General features: G+C 52.0%; 1 protein-coding gene across 1 annotated transcript; it reads right to left on the minus strand.

The window, feature by feature from the left end:
• Positions 1-267: 267 nt before the first annotated feature.
• Positions 268-21,299, minus strand: LOC113193610 (long-chain-fatty-acid--CoA ligase ACSBG2-like). Its single transcript, XM_026404257.2, has 13 exons — positions 21,269-21,299; positions 13,359-13,585; positions 9,686-9,774; positions 9,120-9,240; positions 8,057-8,137; positions 7,739-7,888; positions 7,415-7,621; positions 4,299-4,480; positions 3,989-4,222; positions 1,917-2,131; positions 1,536-1,675; positions 781-1,027; positions 268-350 (listed from the first exon to the last, which is right to left on the minus strand). Exons 1-13 carry the CDS (start codon positions 21,297-21,299, stop codon positions 268-270), a joined length of 2,007 nt encoding a protein of 668 aa, XP_026260042.2.
• Positions 21,300-22,116: the final 817 nt, after the last annotated feature.

Below are 22,116 nucleotides of genomic sequence, written 5' to 3' on the forward strand. Positions count from 1 at the left end.
AGCACTGCAGGCCAGCAGCTCCCCAGGCTGACAGACACAGGTCCCAGACACCACCCAGGATCATCCCAGCTGAGAGCCGCCCTAGTGAACCAAGTTTATTACTAAAATGTAAAGCCCTTGTCCAGAGAGAGCCAGTTTCCTTCAAACCCGCCTCACTACAGGCACTTTCCCTTCCTCTGGGAATCAGCCCTGGACTGTCAACAGGAGGGAGAGAGGCAGGGGTCAGGCCACCTGCGGAGAAGGCAGCCCAGCAGAGCCTCCTGGTCATTAACCAAAATCCTTATACAAGTCATCGATTTCCGCCTGGTACATCTTGGCCACCGCCACCCTCTTCAGTCTTTCCGTGATTCCTGTGACAGAGCAGAGGTATGAAGTGGACCTGCCCTGGGAAGCCCTCACACAGCAGGGCAAGCGGCTCCAGGGTGTAGAGGGCGGGTCCTGGGAAGCTGGAGGCCCTACTGGGAGCCAGCGGAAGGGAACCAGGGGGCAAGTGTGGGGACCCCACCCTGAGATCTGGAGCATTCTGACAAAAGTGTTCAAGGTCCTAGGGTGCAAATGACCCCTGGGGTAGAGACTGCACCAAAAGTCTGGGTCAGATGTGGACATGCAGGGTGGGGGGCAGCGTTGGGGGCAGCGCCTCTTCCATTCCAGAAGCCCTGGGGAAGGGAGCCCACACACGCACGGGGCTGGGGTAGGTTTTGCTGGTCAAGGCCTATCCCCCATGTCTGGGGAGCTGGCAGGCCAGTGACCAACCAGGACCACTGCCCACCATCTGCTCACCAAGCTCCCCGCCACCCACGGAGAAGTCTGTGTCCAGTATGGCCCACTTGATGATCCTGGCACTCTCCGAGGGCGCCTCTGCATTCACAGCCTTAATCCCCTGGCTGATGAACTCCATGACAACGGGGTCGCGTTTGTGGAGGATGTCCGTCAGCCTGGTGGACTGGCTCTTGAGCTTCCGGCAGAAAGCCACGGCCTCGCTGGTCAGTGCTGTGCGGGGCTCTCCAGTCTCTGAGTTGATCTGGCACTGTGGAGGGGGCCGGGTCAGGCTGCCCCCAACCATCCACACCCACCACCACACCAGGCCAGGGGCTGGCCACCGTGGGTCACCGGTCACTAGACCGTCGGTCCTGTTCCACCCAGCCCATCCACTGCGGGCACTCACTCCCAGACCCAGGTCCTGGCTGCCTGCAGGAGGAGGGAGGGGATGTCCCCTGTGTGCAGGGCTCCCCTCCTGGAGAGGGCGAGCCTGGTGTGGTTGGGATGCTGCTCTCGGGGGGAGGTCCTGTCCCTGTGGAGGCCAGCACCTCCGGTCCCCAGAGGTCCTGGACCTGGCATCCCTGAGCAGTGGCCCTCCACCCACTCTGAGAAAGGCCATAGGACAAACACCAGGCTCCACTGCCCTCAGAGCCAGGGGTGCCCTCCGTGCTGGGGACTGACAAGTCACCCCCCCAGCTCTGAGCCTCAATTTCCTCTTCCTGCAACAGGACAGCAGTTCCCACCAACCAGCCGCCATCCCAGACTGTCCGAGGCACCTTCAGTGTGAGGAGGGCACACAGGTACGGGGCGTCCTGGCCCACCACCATGACGTGGCGCACGATGGGGATGTGCGTCTTCACCCGCTCCTCGATGGGGCGGGGGTTGATCTTCTCCCCTGAGCTCAGGGTGATGAGGTCTACACGTGGGAGGGAGGAGGGGCAACTCTGAAAAGCCACATCCAGTCGGCCCCCGGGGATGCCAAGACAGCAGATCAGGTAGGAGACACCGTCCCACAGCAGCCCCCCCTTGCAGAACAGCAGCCCAGGCACACAAGGGTGGCCCTGCCTCCAAGCCCAGCATTGGCCCTAAGTGGCCTTGTACTGTATGCCACCTGCACCACCATCCATGGCAGCCCCACAGACCCAACCCTGCCTCACCCTTGACATTGCCCAAGACATAAAGGAAGCCATTAACATCCAAGCAGCCCAGGTCTCCGGTGTTCATCCAGCCGTAGCAGTCCATCATCTTCTGGGTGCCCTCCTTGTCATTGAGATACCCCATGAAGATGTTCCGGCCCCAGATGCAGATGTTCCCAGTGCACTTCTCGTTCTCCTTCACCTTGGTGTGGGTGTTGGGGAGCCCCTTCCCACAGCTGGAGGGGAGGGGGGTGGTCAGACGCTGCCAGGTGCCACACCCTGTGCGCAGCCCCTTTTAAGGGTTCCTGGCTTCCTCTGGGACCTAGAGTCCCACAAGGCAAAGAGCCAAGGTTGAAGGGAGACTGCCAGTGTGATCTCATGGCCCCCAGCCTGGGGGACACAGCAAGACGCCTCTAGGGCCTGCCAGCTGCTGCTGCAGGTTTCCATGCAGGAGAAGTAGGATCCAGAATACTGGGGCAGGAATGGGCTCTCCTGCTGCTCAGCTGCTTGGAGACCTGGCCCTTTGCCTCTCCAAGCTCCAGGCTCCTACCAGGACACGCGGGCACCCCCACCCCTGCCCTGCTTTCTCCCAGGAGACCCAGCTGGACACTCAGCTGGGGCCAAGCAGTGGCCAGGTGCTCATCGCTGTGGCCCCAACTGTGCCCTCTCTGGCAAAATTCACATGCTAAAACCTGGACTCCCCAGGGGTGGTCCCTGCAGACGGGGTGGGAGGTGACTGGGTCAGATCAGGACGTGCGGGGGCCCAAGGTGGGATTAGTGCCCTTATTAAAGAGGCCGCAGAGAACACTCCTGCTTTTTTTTTTTTTTTTTTTTTTTTTGTCACATGAGGACACAGTGAGAGGCCTGCCACCTGCAAGCCAACGAGAAAAAAAGTGAAGGTACGAAGGCTGAGGCGGCAGGGTGGGGGACAACCAGCAGACCGCACTGCACCCGCTCCAGGGGGACCGCCAGCAGGCTGTGCTGCACCTGCTCCAGGCCAAGCCCCAGAGCATCCCCCTCCACTCAGATGGACGACTGAGGTCAGGACCTGCCACCCTCAGGGCCCTGCAGCTGGGAGGGCCCCTGTCAGCCACCCACCCAGAATGGGTCCTGCAGTGCAGGGTTCTGCCCAGCCTAGGAGCTGCCACAAAACAACTGCTGCCCCAATCCCCTGCTCAACCTCCCCCATGAGCCCCTCTGGGGCCCTGAAGGTCCCGGTGCCTCCTGGCATCCACATCCTTGTGAAACCCCTCCCCCATGGCGATAGGTCTGCTGTCCCATGGCTGGAGAGATGTGGCAGAAGTGACCAAGTGCCACTTCTAAAGTCAGATCAAATATAAGACACCTGCTTAAATTTGAATGTTAGGCAAATTTTGGTTTTAGTATAAGAATGGCCCATATAGTACATGGGATATACTTATACTAAAACAATGATTCACTGTTTATCTAAATTGCAAACTTAACTGGATGTCCTGTTTTTTTTTTTTTTTTCTAAATCTGGCCACTCTCAGAGCCCTAGTCCCAGAGGACATCATGCCTTTCACCTTGATCTCTTGCTCTGAGGTAAGTTGGCTGCCATGTCAGGAGGAACCTCAAGCAGCCCTGTGGTGAGGGCCACATAGCAAAGGAACTAAGCCTCCTGCTAAGAGCCAGCAAGAAGCTGGGTGGGGCCTCCAGCTTCAGCCATGCAAGGGAGTCATCTCAGCAGAGAACCCTCCAGCTCCCGTGGCCTTTGGGAGAGATGGCCCTGGTCAGCAGCCTGTCCCCAAACTCAGGACCTAGGAAGCAGCTCCCAGATTCCTGATCCACAGGAACTATGAGATGTTGTCCTGGGTTACTGAGCTTGGAGGTCACTTTTAATAGCAGCTCATAGAGACACCAGCCAAAGATGACTATTTTTACCTTTAGTAAAAACAATAATAATGATTTTCAAATCAAAAACAAAACCAAAGGGCTTCGGGTCCGGACCCAGAAAGGGTACTGGTCATGTACTTCGGGACATGTGTTCCTTAGATGGGAGGCTGGCTGGGGTGACAGCCATACTCAGGAACTGCACAAGCCCCGGGTGCATCCAGGTCCTCGCCAGAACCCACCTTGGCAGCCGGAAGGCCTGGTGGCTGGAGAGGGTGTGGATGCCCGTGCCCTCCGACAGGCCATAGAGCTCGAAGATGGGGATGTTCAGGCTGAGGAAGAAGTCCAGGGTGGCCGTGGGGAGCCCCGGGCCAATGTTGAAGAACTGCTCGCAGTGACTCAGGCCCAGGAACTTCCTGGCTCTGTTGAACGTCAGCATCTTGGCCAAGCGGAAGCACAGCGGGGGGTGGACCTGCCTTGAGAAGCACACCCATGGGAGCCTGGCGTGGCCTCGGCCACCCACCCCACGTCCCTGCGGGTGCCCAGCCTCACTCAAACATCCTCTTCTTGTTGGTGCTGAGCCCCAGCTTCATGGCCCAGCAGTCCAGCTTCCGGCGGAAGGGGGAGGAGTCCAGCTGGCTGGTCTTAAGGTTGTCCAGCATCCTCTCCCAGATCCACGGGGTGCCGTAGAACGTGGTGGGCTGCACCTCCTGCAGCATGTCCATCAGGAAGCCCTGCATGGGACAGGATGGGGCGCCATGCTGGTTCCCCAACTGGACAGCACTGTCCATGCCCTCCATCCACCCTAGGGCTACACCCAAGATCCTCCATCTTGGCCTGAGGATGGCAGCTAGGAGCTGGGGTAGGGCTGGAAGGATATAGGGACAGAGTGGTGGCCACATCCAGAGCAGGAGTGGGCTCCAGAAGCATCTGCCCTGGCATAGGGATGGAGATGCAGCCAGGAGGGGAAGAAGGGGGAAGAGAAAGGGAGGGAGGAGGGAGCCAGGGAGACAGGGAGGGAGGGAGGGAAGGAAGGGGAAAGGAGGAGATGGAGAGAGAGTGGAGAGATAGAGGCAGGGAGGGACAGAGAGAGAGACACACAGAGACATTCAGAGATGGTGCTAGGAAGAGAGACAGAAACAGAGAGGGAGGGAGAAAGACACAGAGCTCCAGACAGAGACAGGCACAGAGCTAGAGCAAGCCAAGAAGAGAGGGCCAGGCTGAGATGGGGAGAGACAAGCAGCGACACACAGAGCGAGGCCGGGGGAGGTGGGGGCGGGGGCAGTGGAGGTGGGATAAACTGATTTTGTCACATTTTAAAGTCTTCTCTTACTCTTTTTAAAAATAACTTTATTTAATTAAATAATTTATTTATTTTTACGTGGTGCTGAGGATTGAACCCAGGGCCTTGCACATGCGAGGCGAGCGCTCTACCACTGCTGTACCCCCAGCCCCTAAAGTCTTCTCTTACCAAGAAAGATTCTGCCATGACCTCAACCAGAATATTAGTAGAGAAGGATGGAGAGCAAGACACTGATTAAGATGAACCCAGGATCACTGGCACCTGTGCAGGGCTCTCTGCCAGTATATATGTACTTTAAAAATATTGCTAGAAGAGCTGGGCACGGGGGCGTGTGCCTGCAATCTCAATGATTCTTGAGGACGAGGCAGGAGGATCACAAGTTCGAGGCCACCCTCAGCACTTAGTGAGGTCCTAAGTAACTTAGCAAGACCCTGTCTCAAAAAATAAAAGGGTCTAGGGATGTGGCTCAGTGGTTGAGTGCCCCTAGGTTCAATCCCTGGTCCAAAACCAAAAACAAATTAAAAAATTGCCTAAGGATCCCAACACAAAAATGGTCAGTGCATAAGGCGGTACCAATGCTGATTGCCCTGATGGGATCCACGGATTGAATGGTCACGCTGAATCCAGACACTGACAACTGTGTATCATCTAAACATTTTGTTTGTTTGGCCCCATAGATTGAACCACATCCCAGCCCTATTTTGTATTTTATCTGGAGACAGGATTTCACTGAGTTGCTTAGTGCCTCGCCATTGCTGAGGCTGGCTTTGAACTTGTGATCCTCCTGTCTCAGCCTCCCAAGCCACTGGGATTACAGGCGTGCCCCACTGCACCTGGCTCATTTAAAGGTTTTAAATTGATTCTTAAAAATTAATTACTTTTTAAATTTTAAAAGAAAATTGTCACACAGGGGCTGGGGCCCAGTGGTAGAGCACTTGCCTTGCATGCACCAAGTCTTGGGCTCCATCCCTAGCACACCCCCGGGAGGGCTCCCTGACAATGGAAACGACATGAAATTCCAATGTTCATGTCCATAAAAACTTGCCTTTTTTCCCCTCAAGAAATTTGTGAAAACGCGTTCTTTCCCTAAGTCTACAAACACCATTAATTGATCTCTTGGCCCAGAAAGCTGAAATTGTCCACTCCTCGCTCCTTCCCTGGAGGTCTGCAGACAGTGGTCCCAGGGCAGTTAGTGTGACGCTGGATGGCAACGTGCACCTCTGTGTTCACACAGGCGGCGGGCGGGCGCAGCAGGAAGGGAGTCTCACCTCCTGTGCTGGAGACCTGCTGTGCTTTTGTTTTTAATGGTGTACAGAATTCACCAAGTTAGCCTGTTTTTCTTTTTCTTCTCCTTTTTTTTTGAAATCAGGTTCTCAGCGTGCTGCCCAGGCTGGCCTTGAACTCCTGGGCTCAAGCAATCCTGCCTCAGCCTCCTGAGTAGCTGGGACCACACACACTTGCCACCTCGCCCAGCCTCATTAACTAGGTCTAGGTTCAGTGGCAAAAGCACAGTCACATGCCCATGCAGCTGTCCCCTCCATCCATCTCCAGAGTGATCTCATCTCCCCAAACTGCCCATTCACCACTACACCCCATCCCAGCCCCGGCTCCCACCGTGCTGCTTCCTGTCTGTGGATCTGGAGATTCCAGGGAACTCCTGTGGGTGGGTCCTGCAGGGTGAGTCCTTCTGTGACCGGTTCTCACTCAGCATCCTGTCCTCAAGGTCTGCGCACACTGCACCATGTGTCAGAATTCCCTTCCTTTTTTTTTTTTTTTGGTACCAGGCACCAGGGATTGAACCCAGGGGCCCTTGCCCACTGAGCCATATCCCAGCCCCTTTTTTATATTTTATTCAGACACAGGGTCTCACTGAGTTGCATAGGGCCTCACTAAGTTGCTGAGGCTGGCTTTGAACCTGCTACTCTCCTGCCTCAGCCTCCAGGGCCGCTGGGATGATGGGTCTGGCCATGGCACCCCCAGAATTCCCTTCCTTTCTAGGCTGCTGTTCTCGCGCGCGGTGGACCCCAAGGTGTGGCTCAGCTCACTCGCCCAGAGCCCCGAGGGCGTGTCCACTCTGCTCCTGGTGCTTCCGTCCAGCTGCGTGCACTTGCCCTTCTGGCCCAAGTGGTGGCCACATGTTGTCACACTCAGTGACATTGGTTGACGTCTGCTCCACCCCCTGTGCCTTGCACATGGGAAAACTGAAGCTCAGAGAGGGGAAGGACGGAGCCCGCACAGCCAGGGGGTGCAGGGTGAGGATTTCTGTTCTGGACCGAGCCCCCCACCCAGGGAGCCCTCCCTAGCCACCGACCTCAAGGGAGGGAAGAAGCAGGAAGAGAAAGAGGGGAGAGAGGAGGCCACTCACCGCTCCAGGGGGACGTGGAATCATACCCACTCTCCCAGCCTCTGGTGGGGCAAAGTACAGTGTCCCCGCCACCAAGATGGCCACCCACATGTCGAAAATCTGGGCCTTGATGTAGCTGAGTGGCAAGTAGCTCACCAGGACCTCCTGCCCTTCCGGGGGACACTTATAACAGAGGCTCTGGACGGTGGCCGCCGTGGTCCAGGTGATCTGGAGGGCAACTGACTAGTCACCTGCAGGCTGTTTCAGTCTCAGTCCCCAGGAGTAGCCACAGGGCCAGCTGGGGACAGCCGGGTAGGTTCCATCCCCTCCAGGCAGATCACTCACGTTGTCATGGCTGAGCATCACAATCTTTGAGAGGCTCGTGGACCCCATGCTGTAGACCAAGGTGCAACACTGGTTGGGTTTTTGGGAGTCGATGACCCGGTCAAGTTTCTCATCTGAGATGTCGCCTGCAAGGTTCAGGAACTCCTTCCACTTCAGAGAGGTCTGTGGGTTAGGCTCTTGGGGCCAGAGGCAGCCCCTGGAAGGGCCCCCAGTGTCTCCCACAGCCCAGTGTCCTCGGCCCCAGGCCAGAGGCTGGGGCTCTTGGTCCCTGGCCAGCTGTGGCTGCCTGCCTGCCTGCCCTCCCCGGCTGGGGCGTACCGAATATAGATTCTCCTGCTCCACTTGAAGCTCATCCTTGTACTGCACGATGCCCTTCAGGTGCTTCAGGTAGCTCTGGATCTGGAAGGCACACTGCGCTCAGCAGGGCATGGAAGCAGGTAGCTCCCAGGCTCCAGCTGTCCGGGACTTCTTCCAGAGGTGAAGAGGGGGTCCCCCATGTCCTTAATGTGGCAAGATAACGTGTGATCGTACCACCCTGAACCATTCTAAAGCAGACGAAGTCAGGAGCACATTCATAATGCTGTGTATATGACCTGGTTCCAGAATATTCCTTCATCCAAAAAGGAAACCCCATGCCCATTGGCAGTCATTCCCCTTCCTCAGCCCAGTGACCACGAAGCCACCTTTTACATGGATCTGCATATCCTAGACGGTTCACGTAAGCAAAGCCACACCCCACGTCCTTCGGTTCCGGTTCTTCCCGAGTGCGAGTTCCTCAAGGTCCACCAGTGCTGCCATGTGTGTCAGAGCCTGCCCTCTCTCACGGCTGAGTGGACTCCAGGGTCTGGGTGGACACTCTGAATTTGTCCATTGATCTGTTGATGGACACTTGGATTCCTCCCCCCCCCCCCCCGAATACTATGAATCATGCCATGTGACTCGGGCTGGGTTCAGATCTCTTTTCAAGATCCTATTTTCCAATCTTTTGGGTGTCTACCCAGAGCAGGGAGCAAGGTCTCAGAGCCCCTGCCTAAGAGCACCTCGCTGCCGCTCAGCCTCGCGCTGTGGACAGTCAGGTCCCCCACCGTGGATTTGGTTGCCTGATATCATTTAGGTGACAAATCTGCACAAGCAAATCCCTAAACGCAAGGTGGATGGCTGGCTTCCAGGTCTGGGGAGTGACTGTCCCTTCAGGGCAGTGACAATGCTCTGGAACCAGAGGCAGTGATTGCACTTATACAATGCCATGGTGAGTGGCACGTCATGTCCACTCATGGGACACACATGGGACTCCCCTCATTACTAGGTGAGGCCCTTGCCTTTGCCTGCACTGTGCCCCCTGGTGTGCCTCCTGGTTTTCGCAGGCCAGAGTGTCACTCACCTGGGTGACTTTCTGCAGCTGCCTGTCATTGTCCACCACAAAGATGTCCATATCCGTGTTCTCAGCGATGACCTGGCAGGCTTTTGGGGAGTTGGTGGACAAGATGCCAACAGAGAAACCTCTGGAAGCAGAATCCAGGAGCTGAAGGCCTGCTGGGGAGTGCTCTGGAGAACTAGAAGGTTCTTGGGAGTCCCCAGTACCCCAACCACCATGATGTCCCCTGAAGTTGGGACTCAGGGATGGCTCAAGCCTGGGCTGTCCTTAAGGGACTCCCCCAGTGTTTGGGATTAGTGGAGGGGGGGCTCAGTGCGGGGGAATCCTGCGGACTGGGAGGCAGGGAAGGCTTCCTGGAGGAGGGACGGGAGAGGTGGCGTCACAGCGGTGTATGAGTTTGCTGGGGAGAGAACATCTGGAAGGTGAGCTGAGCTCCGGACTGGCACTTAGACAAATCCCACTGAGCACAGCCTGAGCTGAGTGGAGGTCAACTCCTTGTCCTGGGGACTCTGCCATGAGACCCCCACCATCTACAAGGGGGAGGGCTCAGGAGAGAGACCAGTACCCCTTACCCTGCCATGATGGCTCCGATGCTGGCGATGGCCCACTCCGCGGAGTTGAACCCCATGATCCCCACGCTGTGGAAGCGCTCCAGGCCCAGCTGGAGAAGGGACAGCTGGTCAGGCACAGATGGGCTTGGCTGTCACCACGCCCAACCTGCCCGGAAGCTTGGGAGCCCAGAATCTGGGGATCCCCACTCAGAGGAACATTGGTCCTTTTTTCCTAAGACAGCCCTCATGACAGACCAGCTTCCACATACTCATGGGGGTCATGACCAGGGTGATTCTGCCCCCTGGGACATTTGGTGACACCTGGAAGCATTTTTGGCTGTCACAACTTGCGGGAGGGAATACCGCTGGCCCAGACAAGTGTCCACCACAGAGCATGTTCTGGACCCAAAGCACAGCAGCCCAGAGATTAAGGAAGTCAAGAAGACACTGACAACACGCTCTGGCATTTTATGCTGGAAGTCCTGTGGAGCCCGGCCACTCTGCGCTCTGCTCTCCTAACGCCTATGTTCACACACCACCGTCTTGGCCCCTCTCCCGGCCTTCAGCTATTTCCCTACGATGTCAAACGCAACATCTCAGAGACACGGTGTCGTCATTTCAGCCTCCCCCTGCCCCAGGATGAGGTTCTGGTGGCTCCTGGTTGTTAGGTTTGAATTGTTTTGACCTTCTCAGATAAAATGTTGGTGTGGATGGCCGGCGCTCAAGCTCTGCCAGCACACACGACTGACAATCCAACATGGCGCACACGGGGCTCCCTCCCTGGCTGGGGACCGAGCAGGTGGTCCCTTCGGACCTGGGCAGGGTCGCTCCTTTCCACCCCAGACTCCTGGATACAGCAGCCTGTCTTTGCTTCCTCGCCCAGACCCCACACAGCACAGTGGCAATGCTGATGTCTCCCGCCCATGTCTGCTCCCTCCTCTCACCCTTCCACAGTCTCAGTCCACCTTGGCTCCACCTTCCATGATGCACAGGTGAGAAGTCTTGGTCACTCTCAGTGCCTTTCACTGTCGGACACACCCAACCCACGGAAACTTCTGTTGGCTCCACCTTCAGAATCTGATCACTGCTCCCATCCTCCATCTCTGCCAAAGTATCTTCATCTCCACTTTGACTGCTTTCCCTGCGTTCCTCCCCACAGCAGCCAGAGCGGGTACAGGGGGCATCTGAGCCGAGTTCTGTCTCTTCTCTGCCCAAAGCCTCTCAGCCACCCCTCCACAGCTTCCACCTCCTGGCGTTAAAGTCCAAGTCCTCTTTGTAGCCCACAAGGCCCCGCAGGACCAGCCCTACTCCCCCACCTGCCTCCCCCTTTCCTCTGCTCCAACAGGGGCTCCTGGCTGAGCCTCCAACATGCCAGACACAGTTCTGCCTCAGGGCTTTTGCACCTTCCTCGTGGCTCTTTTCCCCAGTTCCTGTGGTCTTTGCTGAAATGTCACCTTCTATCACCGAGACTCTCTCCATGACCATCATATTTTAAAATTTCAACCACGTCCTTGGCGCTTTCTAATCCCTTTTCTGCCCCAGTTTCCTCTGGGTCACAGATCACTGTCACCTACTGCAGCTATTCATCATGTTGAGCGGGCATCACTCGGGCCCCTTTCCTAACCTGAAAAACGGGTGTTCATACATCAGCACATGCCAGAGCAAGGCAGTCCCCAGTCTCATCCTCATGGGACAGACCAACCAAACACACAAACGACCACAGGATCCGGCAGCCATGAGGGCTGGGGGGCAGTGACAAAGGGACCATGTCACAGAGGGCATAGGGAGGTGGGTTTTGAGAACAAGGACAGTCAGGAAAGACCTGGCTAAAAATGCCACCAGAGAAGAGACCCAGTAACAGCCATCCTCAGAATGGCAGCTGATGGCAGTGCCAAGTCCATGTGTGGGGAGCTACCCAGGCGTGCAAGTCCACCCCCCACGGAGAACTGGGTTCTGGAGTGTTTCATATATTTATACATGAGACATCAGTGTATATTAATCTAATGTACAAGTATCAAATGTGTAATGTCAACATAGAAACATATGATAGATTGAATACATCAGACCTATTTAAGATATGTATTCATTTATTAAAAGAAAATTTTGGGTGGTTATAGATGGACAGAATGCCTTTACTTTATTTTTTTATTTTTTATGTGGTGCTGAGAATCAAACCCAGTGCCTGACACATGCTAGGCAACTGCTCTACTACTGAGCCACAGCCACAGCCCATATTTAAAATATACTTATAAGTAGAATATATAAAACATTCATGTGTGTAAGATATATAAAAGCTATATATGCATAATACATAAACCATAGTATATTTTGCATATAATGTATATTAATACAGCTGGGCCTGGTGATACATGTCCATAATCCCAGCTACTTAGGAGGCTAAAGCAAACAGATTATAAGTTTGAGGCCAGCCTGGACAACTTAGTGAGACCCTGTCTTTTTTTTTTTTAATTTTTAAATATTTTTAGTTATAGATGACACAATCCCTTTGTTTTATTTATTTATTTTTATGTGGTGCTGATGCCCATGCTAGGCAAGTGCTCTACCACTGAGCTATGACTCCAGCTCCAAGACCCTGTCTTAAAATGTAGAATGCTCCTGGGTTTGGGCATTCTACATCCCAGTACTGTTAAAAATAAATAAATAAATAAGGGGCCTGTGGCTCAATGGTAGAGCGCTTGCCTAGTATGCATGAGGCACTGGGTTTGACCCCTGGCAAATGGAGTATAAATGGAGTATAACTTTTCACTATTCTAGTTGTGGAGTTTATTTTTTGTATAAGATATAAAATGCATTTCATGTATGTACAACATAAAAACAAATAAATAAAGGTATTGTTTCCATCTACATCTAAAAATAATAAATAAATAAATGAATAAATAAATATGCACACACACACACAATACAAACACATAGAAATATACATATAGGGCTGGGGTTGTAGCTCAGTGGTAGATCACTTGCCTAGCATACATGAGGCACTGGGTTTGATTCTCAGCTCCACATATAAATAAAATAAAGGTACATTGACAACTAAAAAATATTTTTAAAAAAGAAATATATGCATAATATATAAAACAAATATACACATATATAAAACATGTATAAAATTATGTTCACATATGTAAATGTATAATATATATACATATAAATATATAAATATCCATATTATATAGCTACACGTACAACATATGCACATTATTTTATGTATGATATATAAAACATGAAAACTATCTTTTTATTTGTTCTAATTAGCTATTCATGACAATGCATTTTGACATAAGTGGAGTTAAATGGAGTATAACTTCTATTTTAGTCGTGGAGTTTATTTTTTGCATAAGATATAAAATGCATTTCATGTATGTATAACATAAAACATTTTATATGTAAATATATCTTGCATAAATTTGTTTATTTTTTAATAGACAATCCCTGAGTTCCACATGGTTTCACATGGGGAAAACGAGGCACAGAGGGGCTAACGGGGACCTAGGCCTGGAACCCAGATCCTAAGGCTTAGGCTCTCAACCCTGAGCTCCGAGGCGGCCTCGGAGCAGCACGTGGTGGAGAGAGAAGCCGCGCAGGCGCGGGAGGGACGCAGCGGCGCGCAGGCGCAGGGGTTGGGTGCACAGGCGCAGCAGAGGCGGGCGGCGCGCAGGCGCGGCGCGGGACCCACCTTGAGGAAGGCCTTGGCGGCGCGCCGGCACTGTTCGTAGTACTCGATGTAGGTGAGCGTGTGCCAGCCGTTCTTGTGCTTGGAGCCCAGCGCGATGTAGTCGGCGTACTTGATGGCCGTGTCCATGACCATGTCGTGCACGGTGTGCGGCGCCTCGCAGTCCAGCGAGTTCTTCTCCAGCCGCAGCTGCACCTGGCCGTGGCGCTCCGAGGTCCAGTAGTTGTGGCCTGCGGGAGGGCCAGGGTGTGTCCAGGGGTCCCCCAGTGGCGAGCAGGGATCGCGGGTCGGAGGGAGGGGTGGGCAGCCGATGGAGCCTGGACAGGAAAGGCAGGGGTGCACGGGGACGCAGGAGAGGGCAGGGCAGGAGAGGGCAGGGCGGCGGGGTGGGCAGACGCGCTGGCCCAAGGGCGGAGCCCAGGGGGAAGCCGCCTGAGGCCGTAGGCCCTCCCTTGGGCTCCAGGAGGCGGGACTGCCACGCTTCCCCTCCGGGACAGCCTTCTAGGAGGCACAGTCAGCCACCCCAGGGCAGCGCTGCGAAGGCCTCCCCTCGCCGGTTCCGAGCCCAACCTTTGTTTTTACTTTCTGGGTGGAGAGGGTGCTTCTGTGCTGCCCTGTCACTCTTGCGGGAGGACATGGTGTGCAGAGCGCCTTTGTCTCCCTTCCCAGGGTCTCAGGGGGCGTCTTGGCTGCTGCGCCTGGGCAGACACACACACAGGCATTCACAGGGCCCGCCCGGAGGCCAGCTCTCACCTGGTCATGGGGTGGCCCTGGAAGGCTTCCCTCCGGAGTGGTGGGAGCTGGCCCAGGAAAGCTGCAGCGGAGCCTTTAGAAGAGGGGCGCCTCATGAAGGTCCTTGGTGCCGGCATGGGGGGAGAAGGGGGCTCACCTTAGTGAAAAGCCGTTTTCTAGTTCTGTGACCACCCCCCACTCACTGGGCTGCCTGGGCCATCCCGGGAGCAGCGGGGATCCACATGGCCCCCAAGCCCTGCTTCCACCCACAACACATTTTCACCCCTCTCGGCCATTGGCAGGGTCGTGCTTACTCCTGTATCCAGCTTCTTTTTGTCAGCTTTGTCACCCTCCCGACTCTAGCCACAGGAGGACAAGCATTGTCCAGACTGGATGTCTAGAACATTGCTATTGATGGCCAACCCTTGTGACATCACTTGGTTCCATGGCCCAAGGCCATGATGGCAACCTGGATCACTGTCCCTTTACAGAGACTAGTCTTGGAGGACAAAGAGAGGTTCAGTGTAAGAGGACTTCTACCATGACCCCTAGGCAAAGGTTCCTAAGGGGATGGTGCCCAGGGAGGAGCTGGGGCCAGGGTCTTGGGCTTAGGTCTGGCAGCTGGAGGGACTGGAGTCGCTGCTGTTCACTGTTTGAGTGAAAAGGTTCCCAAGGAGCCTGGGGAGGAATGAAAGGAGGAAGCCAATGAGGGAGGTGTGGCATTCCAGAGACCAAGCAGAGAGCCCTGGCCCCTATGAGGCCCAGCCTGACAAGGGCTTGGAGCCCCTGAACTAGTTTGTCCACCAGGTGGGGTCTGTACTTAGAATAACAGGCTCCTAAAGTGTGTTCAGTTAGTTTGCAAATATTGGTGGAGGTGGATGAGCCTGGGAAACTGAGAAGTCACTTAAAAGCCTGCCTGGTTCTTCGCAGAGGATGGCCATCTTATCCTGCAGTTCCACCGCGGGGATGTGGCCAGGAGAACCAAGAGCAGAGGCTTGGAGGGTGGTGGCTGGTGGCCACTGCTACAGGGAGAGATGAGTGAGCTGTGTTAGGACAGGAAGGACATTCTGACATCTGCTGCAGCGTGGCTGACCTTGAGGACATGGTGGAGCAAAGTAAGCCAGTCACAAAAAGAGAGAGACTTTGACCCCACTTAGGAAGTTTAAAGTGGCCTGTTTCCAAAGAAAGAAAGCGGCATGGTGGATGCCAGGCCAGGAGAAGTGTTGTCAGTGGGGTCAGTGTTGAGTGGGGCAGAGTTAGTTTGGAAAGATGAGAAAGTTCTGGAGATGGGTGGTGAGGATGGCTGCACAACCAGGAGAGTATATTTAGTACCACTGAACTGAACACTTAAAAAATGGTTAAAATGATACAAAATAATGATAAAAATACATAAATGATAAAAATACATAAAAAGAATTTTACATATATTTTACAATTAAAAAATAAATTCAAAAGGCCTTTCTGAAATAAGTGGCTTCTTGTCATTTCTCAAAGAATAGCCGTGAAATGAACGAGGCCACAGTAAGAGTTGTTGCAGGAAACGTGTGGATCCCTTTACTGATGTGGACCTTTTTTTTTCCCCCTCGACAATGTAATTGGCCATTTGTATTTTCTTGAGGAATCAAGATTGAAAAGGAAGCAAAAATTGTTTGCGGAAATGCTCATCTTTGTAAAAGCCTCTGCATTTTGAGAAGTAGATCAGCGCGTGCTACAGGCCTAATCACAGAAGTACTAGCAGCTTTCTTGTGTGCCAGCACAACCACCCAGGAATCTCCAAAAGAAGGAAAGCCTCAGCTGTAACAGACAAACAGTAGCCAGAATTAAGTTGACCAAAAATTGTACAGTTTAGATGGGATAAAATGCTAAAAGTTTTATTTGCCTGTGTATTAGGAATGAAGTTGCAAGAAATTGTTTTTACTCACAAGGCATTTGATTACATGTTTAGATAATCACAACAAAACAAATGGTGTGCATAAGAATTATGCACACATTTAATTTATGTTTTTTTGTTTAAACTTTTCTAAGTAACAAATTTTTGTTAAAAAAATGCTAAAAGTTTGGAAAAGATACCATATAAATGAATGTAACAAATGGAAAAACTCAATATTCTTTAGATCAATCAATAAATATGGCTTTTTTGTTTTGTTTCTGGCAGTGCTGGGGATCAAACCCAGGGCCTGTGCATGCTAGGAAAGCACACCACCTCTACATTCCTAATGCCCCCCAAATACATTGTCAGTAAAGAATTCAAGAATTTTTAAAAAAAATTTTTTTGGTTGTAGATGAACACACAGTATCTTTATTTTTATGTGGTGCTGATGTTTGAACCCAGTGCCTCACACATGTGAGTCAAGTGCTTTACCACTGAGCTACAGCCCCAGTCCAAGAATTCAAGAATTTTTATGAAACTTGACAAGTTGGTTTCAAAGTTTGCATAGTAAGTTACAAAAAAAAAAAAGATTTAAGCAAAAGGCCTTATCTTAACCCAAATCAAACTATATTATAAAACTAGCAACTGAAGAAGCACAAGGGATTTTGTTACAATGCATAAGGAACCCTTACAACTCAAAAAATTAAAAATGGCCCAGTTTTTAAATGGACAAGGAATTTGAGCAAACATTTCTCCAAAGAAGATGTGCATATGGACACAGGTGGTACAGATCAACAAGGGACCACTACTCAGCCATTAAGAAGGAAAGAGATGCCGGACACCGTGGCACATGTCTGTAATCTCAGCAGCTCAGGAGGCTGAGGCAGGAGGATTTCGAGTTCAAAGCCAGCCTTACAACAGCAAGGCATTAAGTAACTCAGTGAGACCCTGTTTTTAAATAAAATACAAAATAGAGTTGGGTCTGTGGCTCCATGGTCAAGTGCCCCTGAGTTCAATCCCTGGTACCACAAAAAAGGAAGGAGCTGCTGGTACCTTGCAGATGGAGTCACGCAGCGGAAGAAGCCAGACACAGAAGATGATGTATTGGATGTAGTTCAGTGAACAGTAAGAAGTACAGGTTCAGGGAATGTGAAGTATGTCCTGGAGGAAGACGAAACCTAGCCCCATTCCCACAGCAGAGGCTGGAAGCTAAAATCTCCTTCTCCAGAACTTCACGCAGGGAAGGTTCTGGACATGGTCAGATTCCACTGGTCATGACTGATTTGGGTGTGAGTCGTGTGAGGGGCAGAGCCAGGGTGGACCCTGTCAGAAACAGTGTGGTTCTGGGGCCAGCAGCGGCCACATCAGCCTTCTGCATTGGCTAGTAGGTTGCTGAGCCAGCAGCTCTTGGACACAGCCCTTTTCTTGACTGCCCAGGATCATGTGGTCAACTTGAGATTACGGGGCCTCCTGGACTGGGAACTGGGGTTCCTGTGGCCAGAGCATCCAGTCCTGCCACCATGGTTCAGAAGCGTGTACCCCAAGGGTCCCTGTGTGGCAGCTTGGTCCCCAGTGAGGGAAGCTCTAAGAGGCAGCACCTAGTAGGAGGTGGTCTGGTCACTGGGGGCGTGTCCTCAGGACATCCAGGTGAGGCTGGTGAACCCTGAGACAGGTCTTCCTGAGCTGTGAAAGTAGCCCCTCCCTTCGCTGGCTTCCCGGCTCACCAGGTGCTTCCCTCCCATGTCCAACTGCCACTGGGTACAGAGTTGTTTTTGTTTGGTTTTTGTAGCCAGGAGCTGAATTGCTGGGCCATGTAGTACCTCCATTTTTTAACATTTCAATAAACTTCCAAAGGGCTGGGCCACTTTGCATTCCCACAGCATGTGAGAGAGTCCCCATTCCTCCACCTCCTTGACTTGCCTTCAGCCATCAATTTTAGCAAAGGTAATTGGGCACAGTAGCCACACCTGAAATCCCAGCTGCTTAGGAAGCTGAGGCAGACAGAGGAGGATTGTAAGTTCAAGGCCAGCCTCAGCAACTTAGTGAGACTGTCTCTAAATATAAAAGGCAGGGCTGGGACTGTGGCTCAGAGGTTAAGTGCCCCTGGGTTCAAACACCCCCCCCCAAAAAAAAATGACTAGAGCAGTGAAGTAGTCTCAGTGGCTAAGGATGTCCAGCATTTTCTCATGTATTTACTGGCCAGTTGTATTATCTTTTTATAGAAACACATTCAAATCCTTTGTCCGTCTTTAAATAGAGTCATTTGTCTTTTTAAACAAGATCATTATAATGACAGTGTTATACTGAAGTGACTTTCAGGTGTAGTTGCACATTACTTCCCCCCATTTACGATTTCCTCCCTTTAAGTTCAGGTGCACCAGGTTCCTGGTTCATGCTACTTTGTAAAGTATCTATATGGCAAACTGTTGGCTGTAGAAACCAAACAAGTTTGAATCATGGATATATTTGGATCCAACTAAAAACGTTCAAAGCAGTTGCAAAGACCAGAGAACTGCATCTCACTGGAAAAAAACGAGGATGATGGAAAACACATCATCCTCATTTTTTTCCAGTGAGATGCAGTTCTTTTCATTATTGAGTGGTAAGAGTTCATTATATATTCAGGCAGCAAGTTTTTGTTAACATTTGCCTGGCTCTTTTAATACTTCAGGATATCCTTTTCCAAATTGATATATTATATATATTTTGTTGTAGGTGGACATGATACCTTTATCTTTTATTTTTATGTGGTGCTGAGGATGGAACCCAGTGCCTCACTCATGCTACATGAGCACCCTACCACTGAGCCCTAGCCCCAGCCCACAAGTTGATGTTTTCTTGTCAGGATCTTTTCAGGGGCAAGAGACTTTGATGTTGGTACAGCCTAGTTCTGTCAGTTCTTTTAATTCATAATTTGTGTGTTGGCATCATGTCTAAGAAATCTCCACTTGATCCAAGGGCATCAAGATTTTCTATAACTTTTTCCTGGAAGTTTTATAATTTCAGCTTCTGCATTGAGGTTTATAATGTATCTCAGGTTGTGTATGGTGTGGGGTAAAGGCCTAAATTCTTTTTTCTCCCCCTTATGGACATATTATTCCAGCACCATTAGTTGAAGGGTCCATCCTTCCCCCATTGAACTGTTGAACTGCCTTGGCACCTTTATCAAAAATCAGTTGGTCAGGGGCTGGGGATGTGGCTCAAGCAGTAGCGCGCTTGCCTGGCATGTGCGGGGCACTGGGTTCAATCCTCAGCACCACATAAAAATAAAAATGAGGGGCTGGGGATGTGGCTCAGCGGTAGCGCGCTCGCCTGGCATGCGTGCGGCCCGGGTTCGATCCTCAGCACCACATACCAACAAAGATGTTGTGTCCGCCAAGAACTAAAAAATAAATATTAAAAATTCTCTCTCTGTCTCTCTCCCCTCTCTCACTCTCTCTTTAAAAAAAAAATAAAAAAAATAAAAATGAAAGATGTTGTGTCTGCCGAAAACTAAGAAATAAGTATAAAAAAAATCAGTTGGTCCTAAAAGTGGTGTTTCATTTCTGAACTCTGGTTTTATTGGTCTACAAGTCTACACTTCATAGTGGGTTGTTGAATTTTGTGCCACCCTTGCTCCTGTATCCAAGGCAAGGATCTGGGCTGAGGGACAGGAATAGCTGGCCACCAGCAGTTGTGGGTTCTGTTTATGACCACACAGGTTGACCTTAGCAGTCACAGCTCTAGGTTCAGGTCTCACCTCTAGGCTTGCTCAGAGGGTCTTCCTATGGGTGCCTTGAGCACCCCTCACAGCTGCAGATTCTGAAGTGTCACAATGAGTAGATTGACAGCCTTGCAAGCGTTTCATGTGAGGGGGCATTATTTGAGAAAACACAGTACCCTAAGAACTGGAACAGTGTGATTTGGGAGGATTCTGATGACTGTGTCCTGGGCTCCCAGATCCCACCAGCTGCCCGTGCTACCAAAAGCAGACCTTCCTCCCGGCCCAGGCCAGCCTCACTTTGCTGAAATACCTGTGATGCCCCCAGGGGCCCTGACATTGGCAGCGTTCGCCAGTCTCCCTGCCCCGCCCCCTCACCGCCTCATGGCCTGCGCGTGTCAATGGAGTCAGACCTCAGGATGTCCCTGAGGCTGGTCACACAGTCAAAACTTGGTGAAGACTGGCGAATGGCCAACAGGGTTTGGCTGGCCTGTGTGGGGACACATGTGGGGTTGAATTCTGAAGGTGCCACGCCAGGGAGGGAGAGGCAAGGGTAAATCAGAAGATGGGCATGTGGTACTGTCCACATCTGTAGAGTAGTTGCTGTGACAGCAAAAATGTCACCTGGAGATGGATTGTGAGATGGAAGGTTTACAGAAAAATGTTTCTGGGGAAGGTCTGATGGTGACGGGCTGGACAGGTGCTTTGCAGAAGGTCCAGTGGCGATGGCTGGACAGGGCTCCTGTTTCCCACGGTGCCTCTGGTGCTTGCTTTGCCATCCCACGTGGCTGTCTGGGGCCAGCTGCATGGGCACGCCCTGTCCACAGCATTGTATCCTGCCCAGCTGCCCCAGGGAGAGGGGTTAATGAGTCAGGCTACAGAAGCAGTGACACCCCAGCCCAGCTTGGTTTGTCCCTGTAGGACCAGCGCTCCAAGGACTGTGGCAAGAGAGCCGCTTTCTCCAGGCAGCCCTGGTTCACCTGATTCCTGGGAGGGACCGTGTCTGGACACGCCCGAGCAGGCTGGCTCTTGTTTCTCCTCACTTGGCCAGGTTTCTGGGGAATGGAGAGGGGCGTTTCAGGAATGTCGTGTTTTACTGTCCTCCTTTTTTCCAAGGATGATACTGTTGATGCTTAGAGATGAGGCTCCTGAGATTGCTCGAGCAGTGGGGGGTGTCTACAGACTGGCCCACCCTGGCCTTCGTGAATGCCGCTGCGCAAGACGTCAGGAGGGTATTTGGTGCAGTAGAGGAGCACTCTGAAGGGATAGGTGTGCTCTGTGCACGGGGAGACATGCACGGCTGCTCACTGCAGTGTGGGGGAGTGACAGCAGCCCAGTGTCCCGCGATAGGGGACAGACAGGAAGAAATGCAGTGGCTGGGAAGAATGGGGCAGTTGTCCTCAGAGAAAGATGTCCATGGCATGCCTGCTCACAGAAGGAAGGGGACTAGAAATCAGCCAGAGGTTTTTAAAATGTATCTCCAAGTCATGTATTGAAGTATTTTCAAAGTTACAGAAAACTTGCCTGCCGCAGTCTGGCTGGAGACAAAATCACCAGCCACTCAAGCAGGAACAGACTTTATTTTTTGAAACTGCCGCCAATGCCACGTACATGCCCGGGAAGATTGCCGATCCACCCACATGGCGTTCTCCCGGAACCCCAGAGGAAGTTCCTCCCCTGGAATTCCCTCCTACTGTACTTCCCCAACCAATGGGAACTCTCCAGGAGTCCCATAGCAGGCCCAGGTGAACAGCAGGAGTCCAATATCCTTATGAATGCAAATTTTAACATAATCATATCATCTCAATGGCTAGCTGGCGTCACCTTTCAACCAAAAATGCCATGCATCATATTACTTGGCTGTGGCTCTTAGCATCTTCCCCTTTCTGTTTAATTAAGCAACAAGCAATGTGGCTAGGGACCCTGCCTGTTAGGTTTGTCCAATTCAACATAGGTTCTTAAACGTCATGGGAAAAACTGACCTCTAGGCATCAGCCTCCTGTCTTAGGTTGATACCACTGCAATTGGATCATACCCGTCACTGACTACTGGTCCAGCATATAGCCATACTTGTGGATAGGCCTATGCACCAGTGGGGGGGTGAGGTTCTTTGCCTCACCCCTGTTGGCCCCCAAATTTGGCCTTGGTGCTGGTGGGGTGGTGAGGTTCTTTGCCTCACCTCTGTTGGCCCCCAAAATTAGACCATCACTAGTAGAAGGGAGGAGGATACAGAAATGCCACTACACCAAGTCAATTGACGGCTCTTTAGGAAAAATTGCAACACTGGTGACACATCAGCAAAGATATGCCAGCACTACCATAATTTGCTGCATCAACAGATAGAGCACAATGCATACAAGTGATACATAATCCAGGCAAGTTTTGTAAGCAGTTCAAAGCTGAGGAACCTATCAATATGTCCATTTCCTCCCAAAATAAATCGACTCAGTGATTGAGCA

The sequence above is a fragment of the Urocitellus parryii genome, chromosome 3 (assembly GCF_045843805.1).
Source record: "Urocitellus parryii isolate mUroPar1 chromosome 3, mUroPar1.hap1, whole genome shotgun sequence".
NCBI lineage: Eukaryota > Metazoa > Chordata > Mammalia > Rodentia > Sciuridae > Urocitellus > Urocitellus parryii.

Coding starts and splice junctions, on each gene's coding strand:
- LOC113193610 (XM_026404257.2), bottom strand. CDS start 21,299: ATGTGGGTGGATCGGCAATCTTCCCGGGCAT. Junction 9,241..9,685: donor ATCGGAGCCATCATGGCAGG/GTAAGGGGTACT, acceptor TTCTGCTTCCAG/AGGTTTCTCTGTTGGCATCT. Junction 7,889..8,056: donor AGCAGGAGAATCTATATTCG/GTACGCCCCAGC, acceptor ACCTCTCTGAAG/TGGAAGGAGTTCCTGAACCT.